At 36.4% G+C, this 17107-nt stretch overlaps 1 protein-coding gene across 5 annotated transcripts in view; it reads left to right on the forward strand.

Moving 5' to 3' along the window:
• The window catches only part of MANBA (mannosidase beta), a 136853-nt gene that overhangs the window by 105088 nt on the left and 14658 nt on the right, over positions 1-17107 (forward strand). For all 5 annotated transcript variants that reach the window (XM_003899023.3, XM_021938670.2, XM_031664402.1 and 2 more), the window contains 2 exons: positions 4586-4804; positions 11794-11958. In XM_003899023.3, coding sequence (XP_003899072.1) covers positions 4586-4804; positions 11794-11958 — 384 coding nt within the window. The remainder of the gene's footprint in view (positions 1-4585; positions 4805-11793; positions 11959-17107) is intronic.

A 17107-nucleotide genomic window follows, 5' to 3' on the forward strand; every position in this document is an offset into this window, starting at 1 on the left:
CAGTGGCGTGGTCTCAGCTCATCGCAACCTCTGCCTTCCGGGTTCAAGCAAGTCTCCTGCCTCAGCCTCCCGAGCACCTGGTATTACGGGCATGTGCCACCACGCCCAGCTAATTTTTGTATTTTTAGTAGAGATGGGGTTTCACCATGTTGGCCAGGATGATCTCGATCTCCTGACCTCCTGATCCACCCACCTCGGCCTCCCAAAGTGCTGAGATCACAGGCGTGAGCCACCGCACCTGGCCCACAGTAACATTTTAATTAAGACTAGCCATCATCATCATCATCCTTGTTGGTTTTGTTCAACAAGGTAGGTCTTCAGACACTTATACATTTTGATCATTAATTTTAACACTACTTTCTTAAGCTTTAAAAACTTAGCTTCTTTGGGCCATTTCTTTTTCACCTGTGAAATGGAGATATGCCTTTCTCTTTAGGGACTTACTTATCTTAAAATGAGCTGTGAACAGTAACTGATGTTTGCAAAATTTTCTGAAGATGAACAGTATTAAATGCTACATAATCACTACTGCTTTTAATTTCCATCAAAGTATTAGGCATCATAAAAAGGTAAAGCAGCATAAATTGATTCATCTATAAATTGGCTGTAATGATTGGTTTCCTACTGCACTTGCTTTTTTTGATGGCCATTCTGTTGGATCACCTTGTGGTAGTTCCTGGTCCAAATAAGTGTTTAAGGTCATGACTTAGAGAGAAATCGTCTGTGAGATCTGCAACAAATAACCACACCTTAAGAATAAATGATTTATAAATGGATGGAAATTATAATGCATCATCAAAGCCAGATATTTTTAGGTAGAGACTTGTTTGTAATTTTACTGCATGGCTCAGCTTACCAGATTTCTCAAGCATCTCAAGAAATGAAGGGAAATCTGTCAAGCTTGATCAATCAAGGCCAATTGACTGGCCTTCTTCTTCAATGTTCTTCAAAGCCATTGTAGCAAAAATATTTTTAAACATTTAATATCACCTATAATTTCATCATACTTTTTAATATTTTTAAATTCACCCAACATCTACTGAGTACCTATTACCAAGTGCAAAGCCTCATCCCCGATGCTGTGGGGGCACTCTTATCCATGTGGAGCTTACAGTCTGCTGTGAAAGGGAAGCAGGGAAAAAATTATCAGACCTTGGGCAGTGAAAAAAGTGCTATAAAGAATGTAGCTTCATAATGCTGGGAACTGTTGTGGCAGAACCATTAATTTTAACTGAAAGAATCTAAAAAGGCTTTCAAGTAAAAGTTTACATTCAAGCCAAACCTTACAGGTGGAGAATTTTGAGGCAAAGTGTTGTCTAGTAGTGCTTTAGGTCATGAAAACAATGTAAATAAAGGTAAGAAGATGTGAAAGTAGGTGGTATGTATAATGAGCGGCAAGCAGTGCCTGGTGGCTAAGAGCAAGGGACTCCTGGATTCCTGTGGGAGAGTGGAAGGTAGTAAAGACTGGAAGCAGACCATAGAGGGACTTTAAATCATATTATGGAGTTGAGCTTATTCAGTAGACAGTGGGAAGCCAGTGGACATTTTGCAGGAGAGGAGGAACTTTATCTGGTGCATGTTATGGAAGATAACTTTACTAGCAAATATTAGGGAGGTGAGAGGTCCTAGACAAGGAAACCAGTCATAATAACTAAAACTCCAAGTTACTGAGATGTCAGGGATCAATATGTGAATTACAATTATTATATTAATTAATATTATTATATATTAATATATTAAATTAAAGCTGGATGTGGTGTCTTACACCTGTAATCCCAGTGACTTGGGACCTGAGGCAGGGGGAACATTTGAGGCCAGGAGTTTGAGACTAGCCTGGGTGATGTAGCCAGACCCTATCTCCAAAAAAATTTAAAAAATTCTCTGGGCATAGTGGCATGTGTGCCTGTAGTCCTAGTTACTTGGGAGGCTGAGGCAGGAGGCTTATTTTGAGCCCAGGAGGTCGAGGCTGCAGTGAGCTATGATCGTGCCACTGCACTCCAGCCTGGGCAGCAGAGCAACATTAAAAATTCATTATATAAGTGCTTTCTGTAATTTATTTACTTAATTTGTAGAAGTTCCCTGGAGTGTAGGTGATATATTTATTTTAGAGTCATGAAGTCCTCAAGGTCATGGAGGTCATAGGTAGTGGAGTCCAGTGGTGTGGGATTGGAAATGAGGTGATGGGAAAAAAAAATCTGAATGTAGAGTTGCTGCTCCTCAGAGTGACTGAATGTGGGAAGTAGGAGAGGGAGAAATTGAAGATGACTGCACTCTGGGTACCATCAGCAAGAAAGGGAGCATAGTCAGATAAGTTTGGAATTAGTAAACAAGGAATTCTGCTTTAAAAGGTTGGATTTGCGATGTTGGCAAGACAACACAGGGAGAAATGTGGAGCTGGTTATCAGGAATGTAAGTGTGGCAGTGAACATGAGGTCAAGGGTGCAGGTGTGGGCAAGGAGTAATCAGAACATCCATGTGAGGGGAAGCCATGGGACAGGGTATAGAACAAGGAGAAGCCTGAGATAGAGGGAGTGTCCATCTGGGGATGGAGAGGGTAGCTGGAGAAGGAAGAATCAGGAAGATTGGGGGAAACTGGAATGTGGAAGAATTGTGAACGAACAGCCAGGAGTGGAGAGAGCTTCAGAAATAATAGGTGGTAAATAGGGTCATTTATTGCACACCAAGAGGGAATGAGTGGGGACAGAAAGAACTGCTATATTTAGTAAGTAGAAGTTCATGGGTAATTTTTGAAAAACATTTCAGTGGAGTGGCATGATCAGGAGTTGAATGTCAGGGGTTTATGAATGAGAGGATGGTAAAGAAATCTGATGGACTACAAGGGATCAAAGGGACTTTTTATTAGGATAAGGGGAGTCCTAAGGAATCTAAGGGAAAAGGGCAGTAGAGGGAGATTAAGGAAAAAAAGAGTGGAAGATAGTTTGTTGGCTGTAGTACCAAAGCAAAATAGAAAGATGACCAGAATACAGAGAGTCTGGCAAAGGAAAGGGTTAAGGATTTTTTTTTTTTAAATGATGGAAGAGAAACAAGAAATGAAATATGGATCGATATACCATGAACATAATGGTGAAAATTTGAGAAAATTATTTTCTGAAAGTCTATCTCTCAGGGAAGTCTTACTGGCCTTCTTCAATATGTTTTACATTCCCAAAGAGCCTTGCACTTTTCCTTCAAAACACTCATCACACTTATAATTACTTGTTCAGTACCTGGTTTCAGCACTAGATTGCCATCCACTCTTCCAAGAGGATCACCATGGCTGTCTGCTGAACCTCCAGCACATAGAAAGAACTGCATTCCTGGCTCATAGGAAATACTCAAAAGAGATTTGATGTATAAGTAGTTGACAGAGTCGTAGATTCTCTCTCTCTCTCTCTCTCTCTCTCTCCCCCCTCTCGCTTTCTCTCCCCCTCCCTCCCTCCCTCTGCAGTGCGAAAAAATGCCAGAGACACAATAGATTTGACAAATACTTGCTAAGTGAATGAAATCTTCTCAGTGAAATAGGAAGTGGTCTCATCTACTGATGATAATAACTATATTTTGAGTTCTCACAGTGTGCTAGGCACTCTGTTAAGCACTTACATGCTAGATGTAACAGGTAAGCCACAGTAGTTCAGTGGTTTATATAATAAAAGTTTATTTCTTGCTCACTGACACTATGAAAGGGCTGCTCCTGATTGACAGGCAGCTCCTCTTTCAGAGATAGAGACACTTTGTTCCAGCTGCACCATCTCTTGCACCCTCACCTGCAAATGGGGGAAGAGGATGAGAATGAGGCACTTGGCCCCATATGGGCTAGGAAGCCACTTCCTAGGGATGGCTTTATATTATAGAAACGAGAACATGAATTGGTTGACACCTAGCCATCACTTTCACATATGAGTTACTTACTATTTATAATACCTCTAAAGGAGGTACTATTATTATCCTCATTTTGCAGATAAACCTACCGAGGCTTAGACCTGTCCAAAAATAATAAGGTTCAGATTTGAGATTTAAAGTCAGGTTCGCGTCCATCTGACTCAGTAGCTTCTGTTCTTACCTGCTAGACCTTTGGTTCTCAAGTGGTGGTGATTTTGCCCCCGTGGAACATTTGGCAGTGCCTGTAGACATTTTTCAAGGTTGGGGGAGAGCTACTGACATCTATTGGGTAGAGGCCAGGGATGCTACTAAATATCCCACTATGCATAAGACATCCCCACCCCCAGCCAACCTCTACAAAAACGTATCCAGCTCAAAATGTCAATAGGGCCAAAGTTGAGAAACTCTGGACTAGACTGTACACCATCCATGATGGATGAGAGTGGAGGCAAAACATGATTGAAAAATTTAAGAACAGCTGCTGTGAGGGATGAGCTAAGTGTTACTTATGAAAAGGTATAAAGGATTGGCGAAGAGCAGAGAGGTGCTGGTGGTTGTTGAATGGGGAGGAAGGTAAGTGGTCCTATTAATTTTCGATCAGCTACTTGGCATTTCTGGGACTTGTTAGTATTTTTAAAGAAGTAAATGATTCATACTTTACAGGATGAATATATTATCCTTGAATTCATTTTATTTCTGAACTTAGGGAGACAAGAGTCGTCCTTTCATTACGTCCAGTCCTACAAATGGGGCTGAAACTGTTGCAGAAGGCTGGGTCTCTCAAAACCCTAATAGCAATTATTTTGGTGATGTACATTTTTATGACTATATCAGTGATTGCTGGAACTGGAAAGTTTTCCCAAGAGCTCGATTTGCATCTGAATATGGATATCAGTCCTGGCCATCCTTCAGTACATTAGAAAAGGTAAGTCATCTTTTGATTTTCTAATGTTTCAAAATGATACAGTGTGGGCATGTGTTTTTTCTGACCACTGGTTCAGAAAATCATTTGAAACCTACATCTTATTTAAATGAAAATTTGAGAAGAAGATGGAGGAAAATAAATTTTTTAAACCTTTGGGGATTACTTTTCTATATTGCTTTTACTGTGTTCCTTCAGGAGCACTGAAAGCACTAAATGGGGCCCAGTGGTTGCTTAAGCCTGACTTATTATCACACATGGAAATAACTCTTACTTGCTACAATAAGTCTTACTTGTAAATCATATCCTGCAACTATTTTACCATTTACAGATATTCAGAACTGGATATTTCACTACAGGAAGAGGGTAAATGTGATAAATAAACCTTAGTCTAATGTTATCATCTTACCTTTTCTCTCCTCTTTCTCCTCCTATTCCATTTTTCCTCCCTCAACTCCTCTTCCTCCCTTGTTTTCATGGTGTTGGTGTGTTTTATTTTCTGTATGGATTTTCACTCTCTCTGTTCCTAAAGATTCAGTTTCAGCATTGTGTGTATTCTTCTTAAAATAGCTTTATTGAGATATAATTCACTTGCCATACAATGCACCCATTTAATGTGTACAATTTAATAGTCTTCAGTATATTCACAGAGATATGCAGCCAGCACCACAATCTAATTTTAGGACATTTTTTATCACTCAAAAGAAACCCTGAACCCATTAGCAGCCACTCCCTATTTTTCCCTATCCCTCCTCCCCAGTCTTAGACACTACCAATCTAATTTCTGTGTCTATAGTTTTCCTTACTCTTTATATTTCATATAATTGGAATAATATAATATGTAGTCTTTTGAGACTGATTCTTTGACTAGGTGTGTTTTCAGGGTTCATCCATGTTGACCATGTATTAGTATGTTCCTTTTTTTTATTGCTGAATAACATTCTGTTGCATGGATATACTACGTTTTGTTTATCTATTTATCAGTTGATGGACATTTGTGTTATTTCCTCTGTTTGGGTATTATGAATAATGCTGCTGGGAACATTTGTGTACATGTTTTGTGAATATATATTTTCAGTTCTACTGAATGTATATCTAGGAGCGGAATTGCTGGGTCATATGGTAGCTCTATCTTTAATATTCTAAGGAACTGTCAAATTGTTTTCTGTAGCGATTGCACCATTTTGCATTTCTATCAGCAAGGTATTAGGATTCCAATTTCTCCATATCCTTGCCAACACTTGCTATTTTCTTTTTTTCTTCACATTTCCCTGGGAATTTACATTTACAGGAAATTTGCATATCATTGATGACTAATCATGTTGAGCATTTTCTTCATGTGCTTCCTGGCCATTTGTATGTCTTCCTTTGAGAAATGTCTATTCAAATCCTTTAGCCATTTTTTTTTTTTTTTTAAATCGAGACAGCGTCTTGCTTTGTTGCCCAGGCTGGTGTACAGTGGAGTGGTCATGACTCACTGCAGATTTGACCTCTCAGGCTGAAGCAATCCTCCTGCCTCAGTCCCCCCAAGAAGCTGGGATTACAAGCATGTGCCAACACACCAAGCTAATTTTGTAGAGATGGGGTTTCACCAAATCATCCAGGCTGGTCTGGAACTCCTGAGCTCAAGTGATTGACTACCTTGGCCTCCCAAAGTGCTGGGCTTATAGGCGTGAGCCACTATGCACGGCCTGGTCATTTTAAAATTATTTGTCTTTATTTTATTGAGTTATGAAATTTTTAAAAATATTTTCTGGCTATAAGATTTTATCAGGTATTTGATTTGCAAATATTTTCTCCCAGTGTGTGGGTTGTCACTTTATTCACTTTCATGGTATCACTTATAGCACAAAAAATTTAAATTTTGATGACGTTTTACTTACCAATCTCTTCTTTTTGGTGTTGCATCTAAGAAATCATTGCCTCGCCCCAAATGGCAAAGGTTTATTTCTGTGTTGTCTTCTAAGAATTTTATAGTTTTAGCTCTTGCATTCAAGTCTATGGTCATTTTGAGTTATTTTTTATGTGTGGTGGGAGGTAGGAGTTCAGGTTCATTCTTTTGCATGTGGATAGCCAGTTGTTCCAATAGCATATATTGAAAACACTATTCCTTTCCCCCATTAAATTCTTTTGGCCCTGAAAATCAATTAACCGTAAAAGTTAGGGTTTATTTCTGAATTCTCAATTCTGTTCAAGTGGCATATTTCATGTCACTATGCACTGTCTTGATTGCTATAGCTTTGTAGTAAGTTTTGACATTAGGAAGTGTGAGTCCATCAATTTTGTTCTTCTTTCAATTTTTTTTTTTTACTATCCTGGGTGCCTTGCATTTCCAAATGAGTCTTGGAATCTATTTGCTAATTTCTGCAGAAAAGTTAACTGGGATTTTGATAGGGATTATGTTGAATCTGTTGATCAGTTTGTGGGTGTTGCCATCTAGTAATATTAAATCTTCTGACACATGAACATGGGATGTCGTCTTTAATTTCTTTCAACAATGTAGTTTTCAGTGTACCAGTCTCACAATTCTTTGGCTTACTTATTCCTAAGTGTTTTATTCTTCTTGATGCTATTGTAAATAAAATTATTTTCTTAATTTCATTTTTAGATTGTTCATTGCTAATGTATAAAAATACAAATGATTTTTGTATATTGAGCTTGAATGCTACAACGTGGACGATCTCATTTAATAGCTCTAATAATATTTTGGAGGATATTCTTTAGCATTTTCTATATATAAGATCATGTCATCTATAAATAGAGGTATTAATAATATTACTTCTTCCTTTCCAATCTGGAAGCCTTTTATTTGATTGTCTTACTTAATTTCCCTGGCTAGAACTTTTCATACAATGTAGAAAATGGGTGGGAAGACAAGATATCCTTGAGTTGTTCTTTTTCTTAGGGGGGACATTTCAGTCTTTTACCATTTAGTGTGATATTGACAATAGGTTTTTAGTAGATGTCCTTTATAAGGTCAAGGAAGTTCCCTTTTATTTCTAGTTAGCTGAGTGCTTATATCGTGAAAGAATGTTGCATTTTTTCAAGTGCTTTTTCTTCATCTATTGAAATGATTGTGTGGTTTTGCTGTCCCTGCATCAGTTGTGTAAAGTAACCACAAAAAAAAAAGTCTTTTAAGACAATTTCAAAATCTTTTTCAATTTCACCAACTGAACACAACTATATTTGCTTATTCACATTGAAGTTATACTGTACTTTAACTTTAATGATGTCATAACCTTAGCTCTACCCTTGGTTTTTTAAAATTTAAAAATTAACAAAAAATTGTATGTATCTATTGTGTACTACATGATGTTTTGAAACATATATACATTGTGAAATTCCATACCCCCCTTTTTAATTGTTCCCAAATTGTGGGGCTTATCTTTTGGGAATACTATTGTGTCAGAGTGAAGGAGGATGAAGTTCAGTATCCTGACGCAGGCAGGAACAAGTGTTGAGAGTGGGAAGGAAGGAATGAAGGAAGCAAGAATATTTACTGAATAATTGCTGTGTACCACGTACTCATTCTTTAATTCGACAATAAGCTGCCCACTCCACTTTGAGACCCAGGAGGAAATCAAATTACTGTAAGAGGACGCAGATAGAACTCCCACCCTGCAGTGCTTTGATTTCCTCTTGGGCCTCAGTCAAAGGGGAGTGGGTCGATTATTGTCTAATAAAAGAATGAGTACGTGGTACACAAGCAATAATTCAGTAAATATTCTTGCTTCCTTCATTCCTTCCTTCCCACTCTCAGAAATAAGCAGCTGGGTTCAGACTTACTCTCTGTCTCCAGAGCTGATAGATTTTCTTTTCACCACACTTTAGAAAGATTAGTGTTAGAAATTGCTAAACCTTTTCCTTAAATCTGTAATAATTTCTACTGGCCTCCTTCAAATAATGGAATTATTTTTATCCCATGTTTTTGTGAAATGCCTGATAATGTTCAGAGATAATAAACACTATATTTTAAAATAGAGAAAGTTGAGGATAAGTGCTGCTCATTATGAATCGTTTGTTATCTCGATTTACTCATCTCTTTTTAAGCTACACTGCTTAGTTGGGAATTTGAATAGGTGACTGGGAAAATAAAAGAATGCAATAGAACAACTAAATAAAACTTTGGCTCTTTTATTTAGAAGCTTTTTCATGTATTCAACAAATTGATTAAAACATATCTCTTTAATTTGGGATACATTGATTTTTCATAAAATATATTTTCAACATGTGGTTATCAATATTGCACGGTGATTAAAAGTTTGGGCTTTGGGATAAACAGAACTGGATTGAATATGACAGCTGCCACTCATTATCTGTATTATCTTGGACAGATTATGTAATCTTTCTGAATTTCAGTTTCTTCATCTGTAAATTGGGGTTAATAGTAGTAAATACCTCATGTATATGTGTGTGTGTGCGTGTAGATATGCACATGTGCGTGTGTTCATGAGTAAAGATTACGTTAACTAATACATTGAAGCACTTAGCACTGTACCTGACACAGTAAGAGCCCATGAAATGTAAACTATTATTACCTTTAGTATAGTCCATTTTAATCATATTATTTGTATGAAAGTTTCATTTTCTTCAGATCCTTCTGGGTTTAATGAACTAGGGACTGGAGCTAGATTGCATTAGATTTGGATACTGAACAAGTTATTCAACCTTTCTGTGCCTGGTTTTCACATCTGTAAAATGGGGTGATAATTGTACCTGCTCGTAGAGTTTGTTTTGTTTTTTGTTTTGAGAGAGGGTCTAGCTGTGTCACACAGGCTGGAGTGCAGTGGCGTGATCATGGCTCACTGCAGCCTCAAACTCGTGGGCTCAAGCACTCATCCCACTTTAGCCTCCCAAGTAGCTGGGACTACAGGCATGTGCCACCACACAGGGCTAATGTTTTATTTTTATTTTTGTAGAGATGGGGTCTCACTATGTTGTCCAGTCTGGTCTTGAACTCCTGGGCTCAAGCGATCCTCCCACCTTAGCCTCTCAAAGTGCTGGGATTACAGGTGTGAATCACTGCACCTGGCCGGGTTTTTATGAGTATTAAATAAGTTAATATATATTTTTTAAGTTAATATTCTTAAAGTAATTAGAACTTTGCCTGGCCCTTTCCAGTTCTTTCTAGTAATATTATTATAGCTGAAATTTGAAAGATTTTCAAACCATAGTTATAAGAAGGTAGAAAGCCTCCCATATGACTAAAGATCAGGTTTACTGATTATGGGATAGACCCAAATTATTACAAATGGGAAGGCTGCATGGCCCAAAGGTGTATTTCAGACTTTGAAAAGGAGGAAGGACATTCCTATGTGAAAGCTAAAGAAGTTGAGCTCAAAGAAGTAGAGTGGAATAGTGATTACTAGAGGGTGGGAAGGGTTGTGGGGGAGGGGCAGTAGAGGTTGGTTAATTATAGTAACTAACCTCTAAACCAACCAAATTAACCAACCAATGAAAATTATAGCTAGATGGGAAGATTAAGTTCTAGTGTTCTATAGCACTTTGGGGTAACTATAATTAATAATAATTTATTGTGTATTTTCGGATAGCTAGAAGAGAGAATTTTGAAAGTTCCCAACACAAAGAAATGATAAATGTTTGAGGTGATGAATTTACTTATTACCCTGATTTGATCCTTATACATTGTATACATGTATCAGATTATAACATGGTACCCCATAAATGTGTACACTTATTGTGTCAATTAAAAATAATAAGCATAAATAAAATAAATTAAGAGGAGGAAGCATAGGAAGAAGACTATCGATAAAGGATGTGCATCTAAAATGTGTACGAGATGATTGTAAATGTGAATCTCTCTTTTAAATACATAATAGGAGTAGTTAGCATTCTTTAATTCTGGTGGTGGCATTTTGGAAAAACATCTATAATTAGGAAAATCTTCCAAATTTAATATGGCTAGTGTACATTTCTTACATTTGGGTATGAATCAGTTCCTGAAGAATAACCTTTTCCTTTTACGGTAATGGGCCCATGTGTTGCTTAATTACTGGGAATGAGAAGTCATACTTTATGAACAGGGATTAAGCTTTTTTAATTTTCAGGTTTTTGGGTGGAGGGGCAGACTATGTTTTTTCAAAGTCTGTGTAACTTGGATTAAAACTCTGGATGTTTTCAGATGTAGCCAGCAATTGTCTTCTTTCTTAAGTACTAACAGTACATTAAATTATAGGCCTAAAAGCCAGAATTATTGCTTTTTTTCTCTTTTATTGTAGAAGGTATACTCCAACAGATGTGAGTTTTTTTACTTTGTTTTTTAATTTGAGCTGATGATAAAAGAAAGATCCTGTACGTTAGGATAAAACGGATAAAATAAAGATCCTATAATTTGGGCCTGGCTTAAAAAAATGAAAGATTGATTTTTTTAGGGGAGAGAAGTAACATTATTTGGTTTGTGTCTTCAACTATATAAAAATTAGACATATGCATCAGTTTCATTTACTAATCACTGAGAAACAAGTGAGCAGTGTAAGTGCTATAGCATTTACTCTCATAATATTCCTATTACAGTGTAATAGGTGTTTTATTCCTATATAAGAATTGTGACAGTTTTAACAGAGTGTCAACTGCATTCTATTATTAAGTTTTGACAAATGAATACTAGATAAAATATTTACCTAAGTAGATAAAATGATATTTTAAAATACATATAGTAAATGTTTCAAAAACCAGCAATATGTTTTGATAAAACAAGAGTCTTAAGAGAAACACCAAAATATAACTTTCTTAGTTGGAGGAAGGGAGGATATACGTACCAAACTCTAGTTTTGTGATTCCACTTTCCACAAGGCTAGTCCTTCACTGAACAACAAGTAGGATGGCAAAACATTTATGAAACTGGAGCCACAGAACAAACCTCGAGCTTTTTTAACTTTCGAGCTCTAACTTTCCAGATTTGTTAGGAACTTATAGAAGAGTAGTTTTACTGCTAACTTTCAGATTTCTAATTCTTATTCTTTATTTGAAAGGTCTCATCTACAGAGGACTGGTCTTTCAGTAGCAAGTTTTCACTTCATCGACAACATCACGAAGGTGGTAACAAACAAATGCTTTATCAGGCTGGACTTCATTTCAAACTCCCCAAGAGCACAGATCCATTACGCACATTTAAAGATACCATCTACCTTACTCAGGTAAGTCGTTTTCATTCTAGAGTTGAACAGGTTCCTGCAATTAATGTAAGAGATTATGTAGATTTTGTAGGCCATATATGGTGAAAACTATTCAAGTTTTCATTCTACTGGTTAAGGAATTTATTTTCTTCAAAGAACATATATGATGACACATAGGACATGAAATAGTTCATTTTTGGCATTTGCCTCTCTTACAAAAACAGCTCACAAAATTCTGAAAGAAATTGTGTATGAAAATATTCTCTACTTCAAGATTGCTCTAAAGGTTTAGTAATTAAGGCAGTGCCATTTCCCAAGGATAAAAATAGAACAACGGAACACAATACAGTCCAGAAGCAGATGCCTGTATAATATAGACACCTGATTTATGGCTGTGATGCCACCACAATTGAGTATGAAAAGAATCATTTATCAATAAACAGTGCTGTATCATGTGGATGCCTTTATGGGAAAAGAAATGAACTTGATTCCCTATACAAATTAATTTGATTGTTGGGCATGGTGGCACACACCTGTAGTCCCAACTACTTGGGAGGCTGAGGTGGGAGGATTGATTGAGCCCAGGAGTTTGAGACCAGCCTGGACAAAATATCAACAACCCCATCTCTAAAAAATAAATGAATAATAAATTTTAGAAATTTCATTTGATCAATGACTGAAGACTCAAATGTGAAAGGTACTACAATAAAGCTTCAAGAAAACATGGAATAGCTTCATGATTTTGGGATAGGTAAGAGTTTTTATATAGAACATAGAAAGCACTAACTAGAAAAGAAAATATTGATAAATTTATGCTCCATTGAAATTATGGACACCATTAAGTATAAAAAACACCATTAAGAGCGAGAAAAGGCAAGCCACAAATTGGGGACCAGTAGTTTTAATTCATATATTTGATAAAAGATTTGTATCCAGGATAAAGCAATTCTTATTGCTTTCTATAAAGCAATAAGGAAAAGCCTGACAATCTATTTAAAAATGGACAAAAGTCTTGAACAGGTACTTCGCCAAAGAAGATATCCAAAGGGTCAATAAATACATGAAAATGTACCCAATCTTGTTTTAAATAAAGAACATGCAAATTAAAGCCATACCAGGATACCCCTACACACCCAGCAGAATGGCTAAAATTAAAAAGATTGACAATACCAACTGCCGGTGAGGAAGAGAGACAGCTGGACATTTTAGACATTGTTAGTAGGAGTTTAAATGTGTTTAACCACTTTGGAAAATTTTATAGCGGTTTCTACCTAAGCTAAATGTTTGCTTCCTGTTTGAATCAGCATTTCTGCTCCTAGCTATGCCCCTAAGAAAAATGAGTTAATATGTCCACCAATGGATTTCTCAAATAATGTTCATAGCAGCACTATTCACAATAGCCCCAAAGTAGAAACAACCTAAATGTCCTTTAACAGGAGAATTTATAAACAAATTGTAGTATATTCATACAGTGGAATACTCCACGGCAATAAAAAAAGAATAAACTACTGATAATCAGCATGAACTTGGATGGGTCTCACAGGTATTACATTGAGTAAAAGAAACCAGACATAAAAGGATACATAACTGTATTGATTTCTTTTATATTGAAATTTAAGTATGTTATAGAAAAAAGTACAGATTAGAAAAAAGAGCAATCAGGATGATAGAGAGCCAAGTAGTATTAACTATTCTTGTGGAGGAGGGTGTGAGCAGTGATTAGGAAGGGATACAAGAGAACTTTCTGTTTTCTATCTTGACCTGAGTGGTAGTTACATGGATGTATGCATATATCGAGATTTGTGAATGTTACAGCGTGCAACTTGCTGGATTTTAAAAACAGTTCTATCAAGGTATGATGGACATAACATAAAATCCACACATCTTAAGAGTACAGTTAAGTGATATTTATAGAGTGGTGCAACCATCACTATGGTCCGATTTTAGAATATTTTTGTCATTCTAGAAAGAACCCTTGTACCCATTTACAGTCACTCCCCTTTCCCACCTCCAGCCACAGGACAACATACATCTATTTTCTTTCTCTATAGATTTTACTTTTCTCAGCATTTCATGTAAATGGAATTATACAATACGTGATCTTTTGCATCTGGCTTCTTTCACCTAGCATAAAGTTTTTGAAGATCATCCACGTTATAGCATGTAGTTCCTGTCCATTTTCTTGCCAAATACTATTCAGTTGTATGGATATACACATTTTGCTTATCCATTCATCAGATTCATCTGTTGATGGACATTTGTTATATTGTATTCCAATTTTTGGCTATTACGAATAATGCTGTTATGAATACTCATATACAAATCTTCGTATGGACATAGATTTCCTTTTCAACGGGTAGAAATATACTAATGGAATTGCTGAGTTATATAACAAATTTATGTTTATCTTTTTAGGAAACTGCCAAACTGAATTTTGGATGATGTTTTCATTTTACTTTTTTCATTTGCCTATTTTAGTTCATGAACCTGTGACCACACTTAAGACTCCATTAAAGTCACTGCTTATTTACCTGCTGTTTTTGCATACGTGTTTGAAGTTCTTAGAGAGGAGGTAAAAGCCTAATCCCAATCATAAAAGTTGATCTGAAGTAGATAGGAAAATTTTAAAAACATAATCACAGTTAAATTTTCCTATCTTAGTATCTAAAAACGTACGAATTTTAATCCAAACTCATGCTCACACCTTCATCAGTTTTCTCCTGTAGGAAAACACAAACCCCATGATAGAAGCTAAAGCAGAAAACTGTAAGCTGAAAGAATAATCTTTTTTAGAAGGTGATGAAATGATTAGGAGATTTAATGTTTCAATCATAATCTTATGGGTTAGGACAGTTTTGCCAGGGTGATGTGTAATTCACGAATTTACCAGAACACAAAGTTAAAGGCAATGCTGGTGTCTGTCCCTTGAAACGTGTTGCACTTTATTTTTGAAGTTTTCCACAGATGATATTCTGTTAAAGTGTTCTGATACATAAAATAGGCTGATTAGTATTTGTGTGTGTGTGTAAGAGACTTTTCTGCTGTTGTTTTTTATGCTGGATTTTATCCTTCCAGCTGTTTATTACTCTAACTTTATTCTTTTCCTCAAAATTATATTCCAAGAACTGACAGAAATAATTTTTCTTTTCAGAACTGATCAGCATTCAAGGTCCATAGTTAGGAAGTGGGCATACAGGTGGAGTTATTTGTTGCCAGTTTTTGTTGGTGATGGTTTTGTCTGAGAATTTAGCACTGGTGTCCTCTCAGGCTTTGGCTCAGAATTGGACTTGTCCTCATGTGGCTTGTGAGTGTCTACCGTGGCACTTTCCAACCTACTAGATGAGATCTGTGATGAAAGAATTCAGAGTTATGATTATTTTGTTTTGTTTTCAGTGTCAGATTTTCTTGACTGAAATATAGACAGAAAATGTTAGGGTTTTAGGGTTTTTCCTTGTTACTTTGATTTTATAACAGTCCTCTTTAATCTGTGTATTAGAAATAAAACCCTTCTCTGTTCTATTTTCTATATTCCTACTCCCACTCCTGTTCTTTTTCTCATAGATTGTCATACTATTCTGAAGAACAGACTGCTTGCCTATGTGCCACTTTTTAGATGGTTTATTAATTAAGGAATATTTGCAACTGTCAGCAAACTCTTAGCTGAGAAAGCTGTCCAGTAAATTTCTTCACGTTCAGAGCCTTCCCTATCTTCTCTTTATCTTATAGTCACAAAGATATCCCTATGCGCTCTTGCCTCTTTAATTCTCCTAGTATTCCAGGATAATCTTGCCTCACCTTTTACTATCCCCCTTTCCCTGTTATATTGTATTCCAAATAGCCCGTATACGTGAGCACACCCTCTTAAGCTATGTTACACAGATCTCACTCTCTAGTTTGAGGACCAGCTATCTAAACGAACACATCTAAACTAACTTTTAAGTAACTTACTCTACCAGCATGGCCTCTTATTGGCCACTAAGAGAATAGGCCAGGCCAAGGACATTAATTACCAAGCCCTTAGCTTACAGCCTTCTCTAGTGCTTTTGTTTATTCTTCATGTATCTATTGAACATCTAATGATGGCTTGGGGATGTACTTGAGAAACTCATTTTCTTTAGGGGCCCATTTTATCTTCCCATGCTGTAAGCAACTTGATCATAAGAACTAAGGACAAAAAGTAGGTGATGCTGCAGGCCCAGGTTTTGATGATACCTGCTGCCCTAGAATAGTTATTTGTTTGGTAAGTAGCACTGAGACACAATGGAAGATCCAGGCCATACTGAGCGTTTAAGATGAGAGTAGGGTGGGCAAAGGAGGGGAATGAAAGGGTGACCACTAACATTGTATATTATGTTTTAGGAGTTTGTATAGGCATCATGTAATTTAAAAATCAAGCAAATATTTAGCATTCTTTGGGTATCTACTAAATGCCTGGTCCTGGGTCATGAAGTGCTTATACCCATATCACTCTTTTCCATTTTATACATGAGTAAACAGGCTCAGAGAAGTTAAATATTTTGCCTAAGGACTCAGGGCAATGAATGGAGTAGGGTTTCTGCTTTTTAACCTGTAATATTCTGTCCCTTCACAGTTGTGATAATGGTGTTTGGTTAAATTGTTAACAGTAATTTTCAGCAATTAAGTGAAGTGGGCATCAGAAATTTGGCACATTAAATAAAGACCTCATTAGAACACTGGAGAAAACCAATGAAGCCAAAAGTTAATTCTTCAAATAGATCAACAAAATTGACAAACCTTTAGCTAGACTGGCCCAGAAAAAAGAGAGGACACTCAAAATACTAAATTAGGAATGATAGAGGAAATATTACTACTCACCTTACCGAAATAGATAAGGTGATAAGATAATATATACACAATTATATGGCAACAAATCAGATAATTTAGATGAAATGGATGAATTTCTAGAGAAACAACTAATGAAAACTGAATCAAGAAGAAATAGAAAATCTTAATAGCCCTATAACAACTAAGATTGAGTTAATTAAAAAACAAAAAAACCTTCCCCTAAAAAGAAAAATCCAGGACCAGATGGCTTCACTAGTGAATTCTAAGAATGTTTAAAGAAGAATTAAAAGAAACCCCTCATTAACGCTCTAAAAAAGTTAGTAATAAGAGGAGGAAACACTTAACTCATTCTGTGAAGCCAACA

This window comes from Papio anubis, chromosome 3, assembly GCF_008728515.1.
Source record: "Papio anubis isolate 15944 chromosome 3, Panubis1.0, whole genome shotgun sequence".
Lineage (NCBI taxonomy): Eukaryota > Metazoa > Chordata > Mammalia > Primates > Cercopithecidae > Papio > Papio anubis.